This window comes from Aplidium turbinatum, chromosome 15, assembly GCF_918807975.1.
Source record: "Aplidium turbinatum chromosome 15, kaAplTurb1.1, whole genome shotgun sequence".
NCBI lineage: Eukaryota > Metazoa > Chordata > Ascidiacea > Aplousobranchia > Polyclinidae > Aplidium > Aplidium turbinatum.
In genome coordinates, this window is record NC_137486.1 from 18,087,459 (window position 1) to 18,109,373 (window position 21,915).

The 21,915-nt window shown below is 39.0% G+C and overlaps 1 protein-coding gene across 5 annotated transcripts; it reads right to left on the bottom strand.

Moving 5' to 3' along the window:
* Nucleotides 1-438: 438 nt before the first annotated feature.
* LOC145783893 (rab GTPase-binding effector protein 2-like) lies at nucleotides 439-21,885 on the bottom strand. Of its 5 annotated transcripts, XM_082595648.1 has the most exons (18): nucleotides 21,702-21,885; nucleotides 12,552-12,689; nucleotides 12,116-12,252; nucleotides 11,663-11,729; nucleotides 11,266-11,456; nucleotides 10,406-10,546; nucleotides 9,446-9,508; nucleotides 8,830-8,965; nucleotides 7,490-7,668; nucleotides 6,623-6,699; nucleotides 5,963-6,177; nucleotides 5,285-5,544; nucleotides 4,405-4,542; nucleotides 4,022-4,147; nucleotides 3,340-3,465; nucleotides 2,718-2,822; nucleotides 2,495-2,611; nucleotides 439-2,197 (listed from the first exon to the last, which is right to left on the bottom strand). In XM_082595648.1, the coding sequence occupies exons 1-18, from the start codon at nucleotides 21,721-21,723 to the stop codon at nucleotides 2,066-2,068; spliced, it is 2,370 nt and encodes a 789-aa protein (XP_082451774.1). In that variant the 5' UTR covers nucleotides 21,724-21,885; the 3' UTR covers nucleotides 439-2,065. The 5 variants fall into 5 exon arrangements, with proteins under 5 accessions (XP_082451774.1, XP_082451775.1, XP_082451778.1 ...); XM_082595649.1 differs by lacking the exon at nucleotides 9,446-9,508; XM_082595650.1 differs by lacking the exons at nucleotides 439-2,197; nucleotides 2,495-2,611 and having other exon boundaries at nucleotides 2,717-2,822; nucleotides 3,340-3,502.
* Between the last annotated feature and the right edge of the window lie 30 nt (nucleotides 21,886-21,915).

The window sequence follows — 21,915 nt, forward strand, 5'->3', positions numbered from 1 at the left end:
ATCAGATTTTTTGAAATAACTTTTTTTCTGAAGCAGATAGACCTTAATGTTCTCTACATCAGGTATAGGAAACCGACCCTTCTGCGCATTTTGATACTAATTTTGTCGATCTATGATGAGCGGTTCCGGAGATACGGCCAAATTTCGAGATTTTGAGGCCCAAAAATTTCAAACCTTGTGGACCACCTTAATATGACGTCATAATTGAAAAAAATTTGGAGTGTAAAATTTTTTCCCCAAATACCACCAGATAGGACCCCAGGCATTTTGAATTTCAAAAATGGTGAAAAAATGAAACACCCTAATCTTGAAGCAACAACATGTCGAGGAGTTTAACACGCAATTTTCCAGTTGTGCTACTGAGGTAAGGGAAGCAGCACCAAAGTGATAAACGTACCGATGAATTCTTCGCCGATAGTCTGAAAAACACACACAATCTAATGTGCATAATTTATTTTAGGACACAGCAAATATTTGTAAAAACGACTTGATAACGTCGAAAATATTTTAGTTTTTAAAAATGTAGATTTGCCGTTCTCCAATGAATTGAACATACTCAGTCACTACTCTACCCATAAAGCTGTTTCTGACAAAATCAAAACAAGTCGCACCCCATGCTAAAACTTATACCATTCTATAAAGCAGCTTGCAACCATTGAATCGATGTAAAAAGGGCTGGTGCCTGGAAAAGCACCAATCTACAAGAGCTACATTGATTACACACTACAAAGGCAAATAAACAAACCACTGTTTACACGTAGGTGCGGCATGTAAAGATATTTAAATTGATAAATGTATTAGTGAATGACTCAGAACGTTTAAAACCTATTGAACAAGCACTCATGGCTACATAATATACATTGTTTGTACCAAAACAGCAACAAAATTATAGTCAGCGACAATCTATTGCTGCACTTCTGTGCACACAGATTCGACGAAACGTCGCTACTAAAAAAAACACGCAAATTTATGAAACATTTTTTGTCGGTCAAACTGGTGTACACAATATGCATCACAGTGGCATGTACAATCAGCAAATAGAGTCGTATAGAATATGGGTGGGAAAACAAAACATATTCTAACACTGAATATGCAAACCTGTCCGCCTGCACTTTAGATAGCTTCGCAGCAGATGCTTTTTGATCTTCGGAGTTAGTTTAGTCGCTCAAAATGACTGACCAGCAAAACGAATACAATTTTCAACTGGACGTTTTGCAGACTGAACAAAAAGTCATTAAAATTGGCGAACAGTTATGAGAACAGGGAGTTAGCAAAGAATAGAAAAACGATAAATATTACATCTATTTTGATAAGTCAGTTCACCTGGCTTCTCCAGCAGCGTAATATTAAATTTCGTGAAACAGTGGGTCTAATGAAGGATGACAAAATATTTTGCCGCATCAACGTCTTCAGAACAAGGTTCTTGCTGTCCGGTAGTAGCCAAAATGTTGCAAGATACAACACATGTTACAAGTTCCTGCAGTCAGTGACAGAATTCATCCGGTTTGTGCGAACTCATATTTGGAAATTTAATGACCGCTAACAAGAGTGTGTATCACTTGTCCACGTGTCAGTATATAAATACCGGGTCAATATGCCACGCTGCTAGTCAGAGAACCAGTTACTGTATTTAAGGATTTGGATTCCATCACTGGCTGTAGTGCCGAGACAGTGTTTCTGAATGATGCAAATTATGACGTGAAAGAATAGAAAAGATACTTTAAGCTATGAGCGGTTAGTGACATGAGTAAAGCAAATTCTAAAACGAAGTAACACTCCAAACACAAAAACTATAAGGACAACCGACGTGACATAAAACGACATTGAATTGTGTAGAAAATGAAGCGGTACCACAGGTGAAAAGTTCAATTTGCTCAAACGGAGCAGGAAGTCATCCTTCTGCAAGAACAAGCAACGATAACTCTTCAATTTAGCAACAATAATTTGACACCTTTTGATGATAGGTCAAAAATGTGGAATTGAAACAGTGGCTCTCCTGATCATTGTTTGAGAAAAGGCGGCATTTACAACAAAATTCCAACACAATGTGCAACAGTGGGATGGACTAGCCATGATTACTGGATTGCAGAGGAGAAGAGCTTGTCCTTGAAACATCAGGACTTGGTGGAGGATTTGTTACAGAAAGTTGATCTGGGTGCTCATCACTCTCCTCCACCCGCCGTTCTTCGAGTTCCATCTACACCGTTTTTGTTTGATGAATTAGAGCTACTTTCATTCAAAGAGTGTTTGCATTATGAATCAGCATTGCAATTAATAATAAAAAAAAAGCATTTTTAAACAATTCAAAAATTATACGATTCTGTGTGAGTTGTCAGATTCATCACATTGGTGATAGTGACACACCATATAAGGAGATAGAGAAGCAAATAAATTACATCATATGCTTCTTCAGACCCTTGGCCATTCAGATATGGTGTTTACATCGAAAAACCTTCATAACAATAGGCGATTGAAACAGATAGTGAAGATTTACCTGCAAAGACTGTGATAGTCTTACAAAGTCCTGTTGGACTTGCTCGCTTGTCTTCAGCGCATCTTGCAATGAACTGATTTGATTTTTTGCTTCCAAAAGTTTATTGGCTAACTCTTCCTAAATAATAAACAAAAATATCTTAAAAATAACTAAAACGAGAATCTGTAAATCTGCACAATGCATCTTGTAACAAGAAACACATGTGAACACTTTACCGTCTTACCCTCAAGCTTGTTTCAGCTTTCAACTTTTCTTCCAACTCTTTTCTTCGTTCTTCCGATTTTATTCGATAAGATGCCATCAAAATTTTGTCCCTTTCAGCCTGTGACTGCAACATAAGCCTTTATTAGCGCGCGGTGGTTTGGGAAGAAGGAGAAATCAATACATGATGATAACCCCACTGGACACTTAGACCGCTGGAACTCGCAAGAACAACAGCCATGACAGGCCAACGTTGGTAGAAAGGCACTGACAATAACACCTTAATACTTTGTATGTTGCCAGAGAAAGTGACAGGATCGTTGTTGTGGTTATCAACTATCAACCCTGCACTGATATTCTATACAAGTCAAAAACATCAAAGTAAAACGTCTAGTCTGTTTCTGGTGATTAAACACTATAACCACGATAAGATTTTTTGTTTTGAACAACTAACCATAATTATTAAATCGTGCGGAGGTTGTACGGTGTCGTACACGTATCGCAAGCTTGCTCTGCAAAAACAACCGCCCGTTTCAATACAAAGCACCAACCAAATAGTCTGTCAGCCTACAAAAAAGGAATGCCTTTTACAACCTGGACACATATTGTCAACGCAGACGAAAAGTAACAAAATATCGTCATACCAGCAAGTCCCGTTTGGCGGACGACTCTTTATTTAACTTTGCCTCTAAATCGTGCTGGGATGACAACTTCTTCTTTGCCTCTTGCAACTCGGCCAGCAAAGTGGTTTCCAACTGTTCTTTTGCGTTCTGTCAATAAAACTCGATCACTTTCGGAACGATCAAACTGGGAATGAAAATACATGGCTTGACAGAAACAGCAGAACAAATTCTTTAGTGATACTGTACTTGAAACAAGGCTAAAGGGGTTCAAACACGTTGTTCTTTATCACTGTTTGCTTGATACTTTTACTTCAGTTATTAAAAAAAATTTCAGTTATTAAAAAAAAATTACTTATTGAATGGCTAAGTAAAAAATTGCTCTGGGTATGGGCTGTTTGATACACGAGCAATATTCGTGGCTATACTAATATTGCAAACATGTGGCAAGTAAAGTCGTCCAATCACAACAGAACACACGTTAAATAACACACTTTTTTAAATCCGTGCTCATTGCCTAAGCTGGTGCCACAACAAAGATAAAGTTTACTGCCCCCTCTTTATTGAGTGGAATCGGTGCGTAGTCAACAGCGCACTAACGAGTCTCCAGTAGAGCAACGCTCTGCTGCTGTCATTGTTCATCATTGCATACTTTTGGCATAAAAACGCTGTTACTGGACCAAGTGACCCTTGTTTGAATCCTCACCTGCTCAGCAGTCAGGCGATCTTGTAAGAAACTAAGTTGACTTTGCAATCGCGTCTGGACTACACTTTTCTCGACCCGAGCGACGAGCACCGCATCCCGGTGGATTCGAACTTGCGAACTTAGTCCCTGAAGATTTTAAATAAAAGTTGGCTTGTTATTGACAGAGAGCAAAGAATTACAAATTTAAAGCATGAGAATAGCACAGATAACCAAAAGTCGGTAAATATTCAGATAATGGTATCACAAGAGCTTTACTCCTTGTGGGTGTGGTGCTGAGGAACAGAACACAGTCCACATCATCAACGATTGTACCATTTTTGATGCATGACATTCATCATGTATCTTCAGATATTGATAGATCTAGTAATCTGTTCTAAACAAACCTCCAAGTTAGATGGCAAAACAAGCTCTTTGCTGAGGTCTATCCGGTGTTTCTCATGGAAGGACTTCAACCGATCAACCTCTTTCTTAGTTTGAAGAAAGTCAGCGTGGAATTTTTCCCGGCCTTTTTGAAGATGAGCCTGAATGTAAAATACATCGTTTTCTAACCAGTCAAATCACAAACACTAAGCCAACTCCAAAACCATGTTTACCAGTTGTAGCACACAGCAAAAACACGGCGACTACTATTTTGCAAGTGTCAGCATGCTGTGTTAAATCCTGGTTTTCAAATAAACGACGGTAAAAACCTTAATATTTTGCAAAAAATGTAATGATGGGTTTAATCAAGTTAGATTTATTCAGTTTGGCTCTACAGATTAATATTTATGATCATCATCAAATTGTCAAATTCTAGTTGCTGTTCTGCTGAACACAATGAATATAACTCCACACATCGCCTGAGCTTCTTCAAACAGGACCAATCAGTTAATTACCAAGCTGATACAGCACGTGAGAATAACTGGACAATGGAACGTTTTGAATGAATAGGATTTGTCCCAAGTTTACAACAAAAAACATTTCAAAATCCTTGTTTCTCAGCAGCCGATTGTAGCAAGAAGATTGTAGCAAGCAGCGATACACACCACCTTTCGTCCACGAGATAAGGTGTTTCACTCTTGTTTGAAACACTGCGCGGAAACTGTGATGCTGTTTTCAGTGATTGAGAAAATATCAGTTTCAGTAAAACGTGAAAAAATACTTTAAAAGATGTACTATACATGCAATTGTTTTACAAAGTGAAGAAATTCAGCGCAGCTGTTTCACAATGTGAAACCACACATTAGAAAACAATTGCATCTCAGCCTCCTGAAAGTAACGCACCAATCGCTGGTCATCCTCTATTTCTTTTTCCTTCCTCCAGGATTTATCCTCTTCCAGCCGACTTTCAAGATCAGCCAACTGTTTTTTCAAGTCGCTGATTTGCTTCTGAGCTTCCTCAGATGCATGGGCGACTGCTTCTTCAACGTCAAGTCGCATTCTCCGCTCCTTCTCCAAAGCCCTCTCCAGTTCAGTATCTGGCTCCTTAGAATTGCCAACTTGATTTTCAACAACGAGCTGGGGTAAATGCGGGGCAGAGAGAACTTGAAAAGAAATATTTTTTTCAGAAAAAAAAGCTCTTACAGCAGCAGTTGCAATGTTCATCCAATGAATAGCTTTAAAAAGTGCAAGCAGAAAACTAAATATTCTTTTTATTGCTTCACTGACATTTTGCGCATAGTTAGAGCAAATAACGTGCAATATGAAATTATGTAAGTACAGACAGTACATGGTGATTCTTGTAATCCATAACGAATGAAGTCAAAGCACATTCAAAATTGTCATGTAGAAACAGAACACAATTAGAACCACTGCTTGCCGTTGAAGCAATGAGTCAAATGTTCAAAGCTCCTGAGCGGGTGGCTACTGACAAAACCTTGCAATTTAAAACACATTTGTTTGAGATCACTTTCAGTACAGTCACAACAGCGCAATATATGTATGTATCACGTTGATACAAACCTCTTTGAGACTTGAGTCGCTCTTCAGGCACCATTTCTGTCGGAGTCGGTAACGAGGAAACAGACGAAATGGAGATTGTGTCCTGGAATTCTGTGAGGGTGGTTGATACGCTCTCTGGTGTGGGTGAAGGTTGGGCGTTGTTAGATGGGTAACTTTGAAACTGGGAGAAAGAGCCGTCATCGCTTGGAGTGCGTACAGGCGTGGTGGTGGAAAGGCTGAAAACAGCAACGTTCAATCATTTAAATAATATAATGTAGTTTTTGATTTCTGACACTTTGAGAAAACAAGTCAACAACACACGAGATACCTAAGCAAGCGCGATGCATGGACCTACGAAGATTCCAACTATAGTCATCGAAAAAATCCATTCGTGTAGAGAACACATCACTTGCTTCTGGTGCTGTCGGTATTGTTTTAATCATAAAACTAACACCAGATCCAAGTGCATACTCTTCCGCAAACTATTCCAATAGCATAGATTTCAAATGCGATGTAACCAGGAAAAACACAACTCATAGAGACATTTCATGGGATTATTAGGCTCTGTTGTTTTAGGAAACCTTAAGAAATATGCAAGAAATCCAACCAATCAATTTGTTTTAATCTAATTTTTAAACACTCTTTCACATTCATGTGACAAAATATCTCACAAGAACTCACCAACTATTACTGTTGAAATCTGTAGTTGTTTCACCTTCGGTCCTATTCGATAGCAAACTCTTCGCCTGTATGTCAATCTATATTGTAAAAGTATCGTGTGATAATACAAACAGTTCAATCTTAAATGTAATTAAGTGTTTGGTTAGAATTAAACGAATTAAATTAATAAGAATAATAGAATTAAACGACTATGATTCTATTACGCAGTCATGAGAACTGAAACCACAAGCTGTGGATCTCCTCCGTTTTGCATGAGTTTTATAGAGTGCTTAATGAAGCAACTTTAAACAAATATGACATTTCACAAACACAACTTTCTAAAATGGTTGATTTTGCATCCAATCAGTTGTACAGGTTCATATTAGTAAGCCAGGTCATAATCACAGACGTGTATGCTACAACTACTCAAAGAAATAAATCAAAACGACAAGCATGCACATAACTACAGAACTCAATGAAGATAAAGCAATCATGCAAAGATCTGCACACAAATTAAAACACGCAAATCAAACAAAAAAATTATGACGCATTCAGGGTGTGACGTAGTGCGCTGTAGTAGCGCGTGACGTAGGCGCGCCTGCGTAGAAAAAGAAAAAAAGTTACGTTGTTTCGCAGTAGTAAGGGTTATATATAACTATATTTGGAGTCTGTTAAATTTACTCTTTCAACCACGATGTCACATTGTCACTACGCCACTGTCAAACATACAGGCTTGAATTTTTGTACAAAACAAAAACTCTTGTCTAAAAAGACATCACAATACACAAAGAATCTTTACAATAAAAATTTTGCTTCCAGTTATATTATCCTTTTTATGCATTGTGTACAATACTAAGCAGATCCAGCAAAAACGTCGTGGTTGCTTGCCTCGTTTTGTAGTTGCAACATCTTTATCTGCTTCCACTGTTGCCTACTGACAACAGACTTCACAATATCCATGTCATGCTGATGTAAAGCTTGAGAACTCATAAACTCTTCATTTGCTGCTTTCCAAGTTTTACTTAAAGCAGCACGCTCGCTTATTTCATGCTCCAACATACGGCGAACTGTAATTTAGGAAGCATGTTACAAACTGCTCAATTTGTGATTTACATATTCACAAAATATTCAAAACAAAACATTGTTATTTAGAAACTAGAAGTTTAGGAAGAGCGTAGCTTACATCATAAATATGGTGCTACAAAAATCCTATTATTACTAGCTTGGTCACTGAGAATTGACTTTCAACAAATTATGTCTGCAGGTACCTAAAAAAAACTTACAATTGACGAGAAACAAAAGAAAGAAACAGATGATGCCTCACTGCCACTTCAAGCTACGTGAGGTCATGTGGCAAACTTTAAACAGTAAACACAACTCTAGTATTTGATGCAACCTCGACTCAAGACAAGCCACCGCAATTCAGACATTATCAGAGACAAGCATAATTTTATTTTATTACTTTAGCTTTATGAAAATCTGGACCAAACAACAGAAGTGCACAATAGCTATTGCAATTTATTGTTTGATACTATATACAGAAAGAAATTACCTCAAGCAATAAAAATAGTCTTTGCACACAGTGAAAAGAAAACAACAGAAAAAGGCTGAAAGTTAAAAAAATGGCTGCATTCGTGCTTAATTTTGTCTTAACCAAGTGAAGCCTCAGGGCAATAATGAAGCTATGTTGTTGTTGTTGTTGGTGGTCTGCACATATCGGGATTTTATCGATGCATTTTGGTTAAAATAGTCTGGTTGTATTATTACACCATCCAACCACAATTACATTTCTCGCTTAAAATCTACTCAATCAATTGTTGACTGCCTGGGCCTTTCCAATCAAAAGAAAAGCGTGAAACGTTTCGACAAAAACATTTATCAAATATATAAATTTAGCTTTAATTGAAACTGAATAAAAATGTTAGAGAAAAGCTTCCAGAAATAAGAAAATAACCTGTAACTATTTTCAGCTAACCAGCATTGATCGCAACTTAAAGCTAATTATGAAGCTAAAATAACAGAAGGAAAGATGTCATGACGTATGCGCGCATAACGTTGACAGCGACGTCACGACAAAGTTGTGACAAACTTGCACTGTTGCTTGTGAATGGCTACTTGTTCCCAGACAGCAAATCAGTCGTTTTTTATACTGATACAACGTACACTGATTCAATGTAAAAAAACACTGATTTGCTGTTTGGGTTATAGGTATCGTTGGCCAGCTGTACCTTCGTGCATTTCTGTTTTCAACGTATCATTTTCCTTTTGTAAAACAGCTTTTTGTTTGCTTATTACTTCAGCATAAAATTCCAGGTCAGAACGAGATGACTTCTCTGCTGAGAGCGATAAACTTAACTTACTGACCTGAAACAATTATAAATTATTAGATGAACATAGAATTGAACAATCAAGATTTTCCTGAAGCATGAATAAATAGAATTACAAAATTAAAAGTCTACCAAGTTCTAAAGTACTAGAAATCAAACAATCCCCAGGGGGTTATGAGAAATTACAATCAGCAGGAAATTTCCCAAACTTACAGAGCTTTACTGTAATTAGAAAATGTCAGCAGAAGTGTTGAGCAACGCACAATAACGTTAATGAAATTCTCAAACATAATACCTGCTGCTATGGTGTGCTGCATCTGCATATCATATATATATATTGTACAATACATGACACGTGTAGAAATAGACTGATACTGGTGTTTGAGAACAGGTGTTTCAGTATTATATTTACAATTACGTTTTGACTGCAAGTGTGGATTACGTCACTACAGACAAAAATTACAAGAATACCAACAATGAATTATACATTCACAAAACATCCTACATCACCATGTACCTCTTCCTTTGCTGCGGTTTCGCATGCTTGTTTATCGATTGCGGGACTTTCCTCTTCAGCGCCCTGGTTTTGAGATTCCGTTGTCGCGTCAGTCAATCAAATTAAAAATGAATCGCCATGCAAAGTTTTGAAATTGAAAAAAAAACACGTTTCTGTTAAGTTTACCTACAGTCTACTGTACAAACAATCTAAACTTTTAATAATCATGCAAAAACGTTTCTTGTAATACAAAAGATTAGTACTCCAACTCTGATAAAACAACAGCTGAATGACAGCAGAGACAACGGAAACGGACAGGATGAGTCAAAATTACAATACTTCCAATTGATTTACTTATATTGGAATGGCATCTTGCTCGATTGAAGGAAGTTTCTTGCCACTCAGCGCGCAGTACAAACTACACTGCGATGATTGACAGCATAATGTAGTGCGTAACCACTCACGACCACATACATGACCTATTCACACAAGCTAACGTCGACTCTATAACAGACACACCACATTCTGTGACTTCTGAGCCAATGCCTCCCGTCAGTTGTTCTAATATTGCAAACACACATGGCGCAGGTGTGTAGGTAAACGTTGGGCATAAAAGAAGTAAACCTTGGCCGTATGTGGAAAGGCATTATTGATAATGCAGTGAAATTTTGGGAGAAGTTTTGCAAAAAGTTGCAATCGCAACAATATAATATAAGTGTGGTACATATACCTACTCAGTAAAATAGACTGAACGCAAAATAAAGTTTCCTTCCCCCAAGACCATGCACACAAGTCACAACAGATCAAATAAATCACAGAGTGTCTTTGATGATCATTGTCAGAACACTATAAAAAACCAAACCATGCAACATGCGTAGAACTAAGTCAAAAGCAAATCAACTGCTTGGAGGCACAAACTATGATATGTAGATTGCATTAATACAGGAGCAACAGCTTGTGCCAGCAAGGTCAGGTACTCACCGCGTCACCAGCAACATGCTCTTGTGTTGTGTCGTTTTCCGAGAGCAGTTTTGTAGTCAATTTAACCTTTTCTTTTAATTCTTCTATTTCAGTTTCTAATGGGAGTACAACTGCTTTGAGGGTCTCGGCTTCCAGCTGTGCCTAAATAATTTAAACATATTAACAGACAGGGTAACCAACAGTGGTAAAGACAGTAAAAATGAAATAATTGCATCAATTTGAAAAGTATCTGATGTAATTTTTGTCACAATATAACACATTTAACAGCCAAATCGCATCCAAAAAATGAGAAACTGCGCAGATCGTTGAGTAGCGGTTTAAAAAACTATGCAGGTCATCTTAGGAGATAAACTCGCACTGTAATTCAGTAAACACAATTTTGCAATTGGAGAATACTAGCCAGGTATGTTTAGCACTAAAAATCCAAATTATAGCACATAGGTCCAGTGGTCCACATGTTAAGATGTTAACATGAACCCGCTGCCATTGAGTTGGTAATCTAACACAGTTGCCTGTGTAAAAGAAGATTGTCGGCAGCAGTGGCCGAGTGGTTAGCGCGTTGGGCTCGCAGTCGAGAGCCTGCGTGTTCGATTCCAACCACCCGCACTTGCTGTTGTTTCTCTGGGCAAGAAACTTTACGATAATTGCCTCTACCCAGTGATCGATTTCGAGTAATGGGTAGTACTAAATTTAAGTCATAAGTAGAGTAGACAACCGGAAACAGACATTCGGCTGAAGCGTGGGTCAGGTGTACGTCGGAAGGCGTACACCGATGTATAGCGCTCAAGTCCGCTTTCCCGCAATGTAGGATAAAGATATGAAAAACAAACATTGTATTATGTTTCTATATATCAACTTACTTTTTTCATGCTTATTTCAGAATCGTGAAGTTTCAATAAATTTTCTGCGTCTAGCCTCTCTTGTGACTTTGAACAATTTTTTTCTCTTTCTTCTTTGAGAATTAGTTCCATGTTCGCTTTCTCTGATTCCCAGCGTCGTCGTTCCCGTTCAAACTGTGCAACCAGTTCACTGCGTTGTTCTTCCATTGAATCTTGAAAAGAAAATTATTTTATTGGATGATAAATATTTACAGTAACAGAATTTAAAATTTACAAGACAGGATAAGATTAGCTCTTTGTACACCTTTTGTGTAAATACAAAATTAAACACGATATAATTTTAGTTTTATGATTATCATCCATCAAGTTCTCACTTTTAATTAAAAAATTAATTCCACAAAAAAAGCAAAAACCAAACCTCGGAGGACACATCGTAGTGACTCTATTTCTTCTTGATGGTGTTTGTCTAAGTCTTTTACCGCCTCCTGTTAACAATATTCAGCACACACACATCAAATGAAATACACACATTGTTAACAATAGAACCAACAAATCTGGGATCTTGGCATTCAATAAAACTTACAAAGAAAAAAAGTCTACATAGCTTTAAGAAATTGTATAGATGTTTGAAATTCAGAAAATATATACACTTTTTCAGGTTTGTTGTTCCTAGAAACAGACATCACTTGTGGGATAACAGTAATGAATGAATGCACTTTTTGTGTCATAGTATAGCTTTTGACGAATAGTGTGAGATGTCAATAACAAAATAAGCTTACGAAGCACATATGATCATGAAATAGGTGCATGTTTGTTATTTCATCCAAGTGCAAAAGGCTGTTTATCATTTTGTTATTGTCTATTCACCCACCTCCTTAGTATTTTCGGACACAGCTGCTATCATTTTAATATTTTCAACTTCTTCTTTTAAACTAGATATGGTGGATTCCATCGAGCTGATTTGCTGTCCAGCTTCAAGTAATCTCATATTGTGTTCCCGTAAAGCAGCTGGAAGAGCAGAAGGAGTAAAATTAATCATACAGGTGTTAAAAAAACATTGCAGACAATCAAATGGTTTTATGGTAACAAAACCAACACATGAGCATCTTCCATTTTTTGGTTGCAAAACTCCATCTATCATACTGTACTTCAAAACTTAAATATATTTATAAAACTTTACAACTACAGATAGTTTTTATCTAGTTGGCATAAAAAGTCTAATGTACTACAAAAGCAGGTTTAACACGTAAAAAATCTAATGCTTTTGCTTAGATACAATGTCAACAGAGTTAGATAAAGTTACTTGCTTTCTTTGGCAAAATATAATTCTTTAATTTTTGTTCGTTTGTGTTCAAAATCTGCTTCCATTTCCAACTTTTCTTGCTGCAGTTGAGCCACATGATTTTGTGCAGTACTAAGTTGAGCTCGCAGCTGATAAACCACATCTGTTGGACATTTGAAATTAGTTTGTATAGTTTTACAATGATCCTGTTACTGCTATTTTCTTGCAGAGACTCATTTTAGATAAAAAGAATAAGCAACTCGTGAACACTTCTTATTAGATATATTGCAGCTATTAACATGTCTGCTTTATTGGGGTTATTTTTAATACACGGTACAATATTTCATGATAACTATAAAAAAAATATTATAGTTTAATATAACTGTTATTGCCATATTTATAGTTTTCTGTGAGAGTTAAACATAAATGTGTTAATTCTGGCTTAGAGTGTTACTTGGCTTAGAGTTACTTGGCTTAGAGTGTTATTGTATCATTGTGCTATTTGTGTTTTTAAGCTCTAAGATTCCATTTCATAGCAAACATTTAATTCCTCAAAGTTGGTTCACAAAACTACAGTAGAACTTGGATAACTCGTCTTCGGAAAACTCGTCAGTTTGCCCAAGTCGTCAATGATTGCCAGGTCCCGGCAGAAAGCCTATCTTTTGTACACAATCAAGTTTGGTTAAGTGGTCATCGCATAATTCGTCAATTCGTCACTGTTTTTCTTCCCCTGGGGCATAAAATTCGTCTAAGTTGTCATCCACCCAAAAGGCATTTACAGACTCTTTCGAAAAGAAGTTACTGCGCTAATACGTTGAGAAGCTGGTAACCGGAGAATCAATCACAGAAGAAACAGTACTGCAAAAAATCCAAGGCACCTTAGGTACAGAAAATGAAGACAACAAAGAAGATGATGGTCAACAGGAAGAAGAGCCTGTGCCACCTCCATCTACAAAAGAAGCTTTGCAGATGATTGGAAAGCTCCAACACTATATGTTATGCCAAGAAGACATGGTGAATTCGCAAGCTCACTATCAAAAATTCATGACTACTTGATTGACAAGACACTTGCAAGCAAAATGCAGTCAAAAATATCTGTGTTCTTCAGTTAAGTTGAGTGCGTTATTACTGTACTTTATTGTGTACCGTAATTAAATTATTTTCTTGCTTTCCTCTTCATATCACTTTACCACTGTCGCATTTAATTAGGTCGCGGAGCACCATGAACTTAATGTGACGCAAAACAATGGCGAAATTTAGCTGTTTGCATTGGTCGTCACTTTTTCTGTTCCCCCTGGGGTGACGAGTTATCCAAGTTCTACTGTACACAGGGTTAAGAAAAACCCGGGTTTTTTTTAAAAAGCCCAACCCGCATGGTTTTTTTTTTTTAAATCTGGGTTTTTTTGGGTTTTATTTAAAAAAATGCAAAAAAGGTAGATTCATGCTTATTTCACCTCAAATACTACTTTTTACCAATGAAATGCCTCTCACTCACGGTACATGCTGGCATAACTCAATAAAATAATGCACTAGGGCTGTTTAACTATGAGGCTTTCTCCCATAAATGAGTTTGAGTGTAGTACAAAGTGGCATTACTTGATTTTTGTGTACAGAAATATCCACCGTGTTTTCAATTTATCCTTGGATATTTCCTTCACAATCACATCCTTAACTCCTAATTTAAAGTTTGTTTTAAGTACCGTACTTTGGTTCATTTTTCAATTTTCTGATAAAAATTGGACAAATATGATGCTCTGGGTTTTTTATGTTTTTTTAAGAGGGTTTTTTAAAAAAAAAACACCCGGGTTTTTTTGGGTCGGGTAAAATACCGACAACCCTGACTGTATCATATATAACATTGAGAGTGACGCTTGGCAAGGGTCTATCAATACTTTAGACACAGAACTCTCATCTCAATTGAGCATTCCACCCTTTGTTAACTCATATCATTCTACGTTAGTTAAAACTGACTACACAACTTTAAGTAGGATTTCAACCATGTGGATGCTGATAGAATAGTTTTTCAGTTTAGTGGTCTAACTTAAATGAATTCTTTATTTTAAGATTAACCCAAAAGCTACAGCTACCGCAAAATGACTTGAGACCTACCTTATTTTTAAAGAAAAACACAGGTTTATTTGTTATAAACGCTTTTATTAAAAATAGTCACTTTTGTTAATATTTTGTCATATTGCCCTTGTTTTTAATAACCATTTGCAAGCGTTTGGGCATAGAGTCGCTTAAAGTGCTAAAATAATCCGGTGTCATTTCCAGGCACCACACTTTTTTCAGCTCTTCTTTAAGAGTATCCAGGTTAGAAGTTTTTTTTTTCGGCCATTGCTCTCTTCATTTTGTGCCAGCAATTTTCGATGGGTGCACTATCTTGTTACTTTTTTGGCTTTGTGGCAGGGTGCACTATCATGCATGAACACCTCGAAGCCATGAATGTGGAAGAAATTGAGTATATGCTCCTCCAAAACTTGCATATTATAGAGATCAGCGTTCATTTTTTTGTTTTTTGGAAGAAAGTGCATGCCTCCCCTTCACTTCTCTCCAGAAAATTTTCCCCACACCATGACTGACTGTGGGTGTTTAACAGTCGGAACTGTATATCAAGGATCAAAACGATCAGATGACCTTGGACGCCGCACCGTAGTAGACCCCATCTTAAAGACCTGGAAGTTGCTCTCATCAGATAACATTACTTTTCTCCATTGTTCAGTGGTCCAATGGGCATATTTCTTGGCAAATGCTAGCCGTTGTTTTTTCATCCGCTCATTGATAAGAGGCTTTTTGGCAGCTTTACGGCTCGGAAGATCCAAGTCCTTTTGGAGGCGGTGCTGAACTGTCCGGATTTTTACATGCTGCAGCAGATCTGGATGAAGATCTTGCAGGCCTAATGCTGTTAAACGAGGTTTTTTTTGTAGTTCTCGTTTCATGATGGTGTCAGTTTGTTTAGATGTTTTTTTTTCTTTTTCCTCCACCAAACTTATGCTTGGGAATTGTTTTGCATGGAAGATTTTTGGCTACAGCCAAGAGCCTCATAATGGTTGCTTTTCCTCTTCCACTTCGTTTGCATATGACTTTTATTGGCACATTTTCCTGCCTCCATGCAAGAATACAGGGAGCAAGTCTTTTAGGCGTAGACAGTTAGGCGCTGGTCAAATGGGCGCGCACACTGTGGCGTCAAGATATTTAGGTGCGGAGCACTGTGGCGCTGGTTCATTTAGGTGCTATTCCTAGTAAAGTCTGCAGATTGTATGAGCTTGGCAGGTAGGGTAATGCTTTTCACACAAAATGTTATATTGAACAGAAAGATATATTGTTGTTTAATCCGCGTGTTCGGCAATTATTTGTTAGTCCAGGTTTGCGTCGGCGAAAGTTTTATCAGTAAATTATTCAAGTTACCGAACATTACTGAGTTCACTTTTAGTTAAGTCAAATAATAACTACACTAAACATCAGTAAAAAAATATACCGTAGCCTATATTCAAGCGGGTGGTAGGCTTGAGTAAAGAGTAACTTAGTTTTCCGTCAAAATCCGGACTAGGTTTTGCCAAAGCTGAGCTGATGCAATCTGCAAACTTTAGTAAGAATAGCACTTAAATGAACGGGCGCCACAGTGCTCCGCACCTAAATATCCTGACGCCACAGTGTGCGCGCCTATTTGACCGGCGCCTAACTGTCTGCGCCTAAAAGACGTGGACCCAGAATACAAGCCTTCTCTTCATTACTAGTGTACTTTCCAGACATGACAATTGACAAGTTTACTACAAAAATATTTACTCACCTCCGAAAACTTTTACTTTTGATTCTCTTATGCTTTCAAATTAACTATGATTCTCCAAGAACTTCCTCTGAATTCTCATCACTATTTTATTCTAATAAAATGCCCAAAGCAATTCTACAGTAACATTGTCTTGCTAATAGCCCATTGTGTACGTATTATACATCATAATTGATGAGTGAAACAATTGCCTTTTATGCAATGGTTTAATACTTATTGCAATTAAAAACGTGTGAAAATGATCGACGTCTCAAGTCATTTTGTGGTAGCTGTAACTCCCATTGGCATAGGTACGCTTAAAATCTTTCCTTTTTCACGTCAGTTTGAACTGGGGCTAGGAAGATATGGGATAAACTTGTATGTTAGGGTGGAGTGAAAACACTTTTTTCCTCATTTTGCTTAGCTTGGGGTTGGAAAACTTACCAATTACTACTAAAACCAGTTGTGCAAAATTAGAATGTAATCTGACGACATCTTGATCTGCCACCAGCCACTTGAAAATTTACTATTTCCTTCTACATTAGGGTGGATCAATTTAGGGGGGTGGTCACAGCGGTAAACCATAATCTCTTTGTGGGAAAATTGTAACGTAAGATTCCCGAATCCGTTTGTCTGCATGTAATAACCGAAAAAGAAACACTCCTTCGAAACGTCTATTCAAATTTGTATTTCTGTAAAATTAGCCACCTGGCTGTCGAAATTGGATGCAACGCCGTACACCACTAAAACTTGTCACTACAGAACAGATTACTTAGATAAAAGACAGAAAATTTGTCCAGCTAGCAAGCACCAAGCAAACAGTTAAACTTGCGACTGACTTCCAACAAACAATTTTACGAATGACTAGAATAATTTGCGATATTTCAAATGCACGTAGACAGTAACTGTGACGCAATAATGAAAGACATTGTCACGCAATTCAAACCGTTGTTCAAAGGTAGTGATGCAATATTTCATCAGGTCTTACGACCGATGATGCAATATTTGGACATTTTCTAGCAATTTCCATGACGTAAGATGCCAGCTAGGTTAAGTAGACCATAACGGTTTTTATATGACGTTTGATTTGGTGAAAATTGTCGGGAACAGGGGGTGTAAAACTTTTTTCCTCATTTTGCTTAGCTTGGGCAGCCAAAACTTGTCATTGGGCATATAAAACACTATGCTAAAAGTATATTTCGATCGAGCAAATTTTTGATCTGCAACAAGGCCATTACTTATCGACTAAAAACGCAAAAATACATGCAAATGTATTTGAATTTGACGTTAGCATAGAGATTTATTACAATGCAATGGAATTGGTAATATGTATCAAACTTCCTCACTTTCGATGAAACAGTCACGTTTCGATTCGAACTTGGGCATTTCTTGTCGTGATTCAATGCGTGAGCGTATAAATCCATCTCGCGAATTAACCCCGCACACCGCCGCTGAAGCTTCCGTCACCAACTTGACGCACCTTTCTACCACCTGTGTGTGACATGGAAATCGAGGGAATAAAAGTTTTGGAGTGTCCTTAGCTGCAATCATGTCTCGCAATTCTTTGTCCCCCATGTTTCTTGTCACAGGAGGCTCAGTGAGATTGAGAGCCTGCCATTCAACCATATCGTAGTATTCGTTGGCGCCAAACTTTAAGAGCAGAATACAGAATCGTCGCATTGTTCTCTATTTGTGATGTCTTGATCGAGCTTTTTGAATTCGCGTAAGTCCAAGCTCACGGATATCACTACCAATTGCAAATTTAAAGTGGTAAATAAGAAGCATGCCCATGCGGTGAAGCAGGAATGCAGGTGGCTCTGGAACGCCCCAAGCGTAGATAGTCATTTGTTAGCTCCCTTCAGCAACAGAGAACTTGCATTTGTCATTAAACAAATTAAAGCACAAGGGCCCGATACCCCTCCAGAATTCTTAAGGCACTGTGATCTCAAATATTCGGCATGGTTGAAAAGCTTCTATTCTGCTTGCCTGACCCTCCAGGCCATACCTAAAATCTGGCGAAAAGCAACTGTAGTAGCACTAGCCTACTTAAACCAAACAAGCCAGCTGATGATCCCAAGAGCTATCGTCCAATATCACTACTCTGCGTTCCATATAAGATCCTGGTACGGCTCCTGCTAACTAGACTCGAGTCAGTTGTTCTTCTTCTTCTTCGTTTGAACCTTGTTCTTCGCCACTTCAAGGGTCGAGGGGCTCTGCCTTTTACCACCCTTGGGCAGTGGCGGCGACGCGGTTTAAATGTTTGGGCAGGTGTCGAGCAGCCATTGAATTGATTCGTCATCCAGTTCACGCAGTCCACGCACACCATTTGGCGCATGGTAGATGGCGCAGTTACAGATGGTGTGGTCTGCGGTTTGTTCCTCCATGCCACACTCACAGATCGCGGATGGAGCCATCCCCCATTTGTGCATGTTGAAGCGAAATAGTCCGACGCCAGTACGAAGGCGGTTGAGCCGCACCCAGGCCCTCCTGGGCAAATGCATTCCGGCTGGATGGTGGCTGGTGTCGGAGATGAAACTTTGGAGTCTTGAGGAGTTCTTCTTCCACTCCGAGCTCCATTGGTGGTCCGCCCAGGTTGCCGCACTGATGGATTGGTCTTCAGCACTTTTCATCAGGAGTTGTGCGGCACGTACAAATGGGTGTCTCGATTTCAGTCGCCGAGGTTTCTCGTTCACAGACTCGTAGAGACTTGAGTAGAGTAAGTGGTTGGGGTTCGCAGTTCGCAGTCAGTTGTTGATTCCCAGCTACCAAAAGAACAAGCTGGATTTCGGCACGGACACTGTACGACTCATCAAGCAGTCATGCTGACCGAGTATATTGAGGAAAGTTTCGAGAAGGGCAACGAAGCAGGAGTTATCTTGGTAGACCTCACTGCTGCCTATGATACTGTGTGGCATCAAGGGCTAACCCTAACGCTTCTCCGCATGATACCAGACAAAAGGTAGTGCGATTTCTCGCCAACATTCTGGCAAATCGGACCTTTTTGCTGAAGACGAGTGATGGGAAGTGCAGCCGGCCCAGTCGCTTAAGAAATGGTGTTCTGCAAGGATCATGCTTATCACTTCTACTATTTAACATCTACATCAGTGACATGCCAGAGACTACATGTATGTCACGCCAGTACGGCTATGCTGATGATCTGGCACTACTCCATTCTGACAAGTATAGCCTACTGGCATGTGGTAGAGGAAGCACTCACAGATGACATGGCCCAAATCGCAGACTACCTGAAGCTTTGGATGCTAAAACTGAGCCTGGCAAAGATCACTGTCACACCTTTGCAACATTGAATCTACTCGCCAATTGTTAGTCTCTCTCAACGGAAACCCACTTCCACACAACCCATGGCACACCGACCAAGGAGTGAATCTCGACCGACAATTAATCTACAAACACGATGCTGAAGCCCTCCACGCTAAGCTATCAGCACGCAACAACTTGCTGAGATGCTTAGCTGGAACATCTTGGGGTTCTAGTAGGCTACATCTGCACTCGGTACAAGTGCTTTTGCACTTGCTTACAGCACCTCGGAATATGCTTCCTCCACTTGGTGCCGCAGTGCACACACTAGCAAAATTGACACTGCCCTCAACACCACCATGAGAATAATCCCTGGTTGCCTGCTTCTAACTCCCACCGACTTTTTGCCGGTGCTATCCGGCATCGCCCCAGGTAGACTGAGTGGGGAAAATCACGTACACAGTCTAGTTTTACAAGCTATGTCAAGGGATGACCACCTCCTCAACCAGATTATCATAAAGTCACACTCCCAAAAGCCCCAGCGCTTGAAATCTCGACGCCCTTTTTCCCGACATGCTGCAGATATCTGCAAGTCTAACTTCCACTTTACCGAAGTTTGGAACAGTAAATAGAGAGAAGTTGCGAGACCAACCCAATTCACAGGCCCTCCCCATACTAACACACTACCTGGAGCAGAACTACCTCGGAAGGAATGGGTGCAGCTCAATCGCTTGCTGACTGGGGTGGGCCGTTTCAACAGCAACATGTTTCAATGGGGCCTCACCGACTCACCATCTTGTGCATGTGCCTCAGAATCTCAGACTGCAAAACGCATTAGCTAACAATGTCCTGTATATCGACCCCAGCACAAATAACATATTATATGGAATGTGGACCTCACAACGCCCGATGAACACACAATCCATTGGCTGCTGTGCCTGGATGTAACAACGTGATCTGCGGCGGTCTCAAACGCAAGGAGAAGAATCTTCTCGAACTTTTTGGGAAGATGCTCCATACACGAAGCAAGAGATATTCCAAGAGGACCGGAAAATTCACGCGGTCCGGTTGTTAGTCCACCCAGATGTGCTAATACATGTCTCATGAGAAACGTGTTCTCCAGAGAAATGGATACTTCGCGCACTCAAAAAACATTACGTTGGCCATGATCACAGATGAGAGGCAAATAATCCGTGAGCTTGGACTTAAGTGAATTCAGAAAACCCGATCAAGACATCGCGAACAGAAAGCAATGCGACGATTCTGCCCTCCGCCCTTAAAGTTTGACGCCAACGAATACTACGATATGGTTAACTGGCAGCTTCTCAATCTCACCGAGCCTCCTGTGACAAGAAATATGAGGGACCAAAAATTACAAGACATGATTTCAGCTAAGGACACTCCAGAACTTTTATTCCCTCGATTTCCATGTCACACACAGGTGGTGGAAAGGTGCGTCAAGTTGGTGACGGAAGCTTCAGCAGCGGTGTGCGGGGTTAATTCGCGAGATGGATTTATACGCTCACGCATTGAATCACGACAAGAAATGCCCAAGTTCGAATTGAAACGTGACTGTTTCATCGAAAGTGAGGAAGTTTGATGCATATTATCATTTCCATTGCATTGCAATAAATCTCTATGCTAACGTCAAATTCAAATACATTTGCATGTATTTTTGTATTTTTGCGTTTTTAGTCGATAAGTAATGGCCTGGTTGCAGATCAAAAATTTGTTCGATCGAAATAAACTTTTATCACAGTGTTTTATATACCCTATGGTAAGTTTTGGCTGCCCAAGCTAAGCAGTTTTACACTCCCCTAAATTGATCCACCCTAATGTAGAAGGAAATAGTAAATTTTCAAGTGGCTGGTGGCAGATCAAGATGTCGTCAGATTACATTCTAATTTTGCACAACTGTTTTTAGTAGTAATTGGCAAGTTTTCCAACCCCAAGCTAAGCAAAATGAGGAAAAAAGTGTTTTACCCACTTAAATCGATCCACCCTATTGTATGTGACATTGTGACAACACTCTATCCTTGTAGGGGGACTTGCTATTGTGGACCTAAATTTTAACAACTTTGTGTTTGTAACCTTGTGACCACAATAAGTAGAACCACATTTGTAATTCTAAAAAACATATGACAATCATACCAGAAGACTGAGGATCCATCATTCAATGTATAAATTTGTCCAATGACAGGAGAAAATTGTGCAAAGGGTTTCAAGACTGCAGTAGCTTGTCTTCCATATCCACAACACACACAGTTTTGTAAAAATCAGGAATTATACAAAAACCATCTTATGTCAAGGTTTGTGCAGGCATGTGATGGCTATTTTGGAGCGACGTCTTTCAAAAAGCTCACTT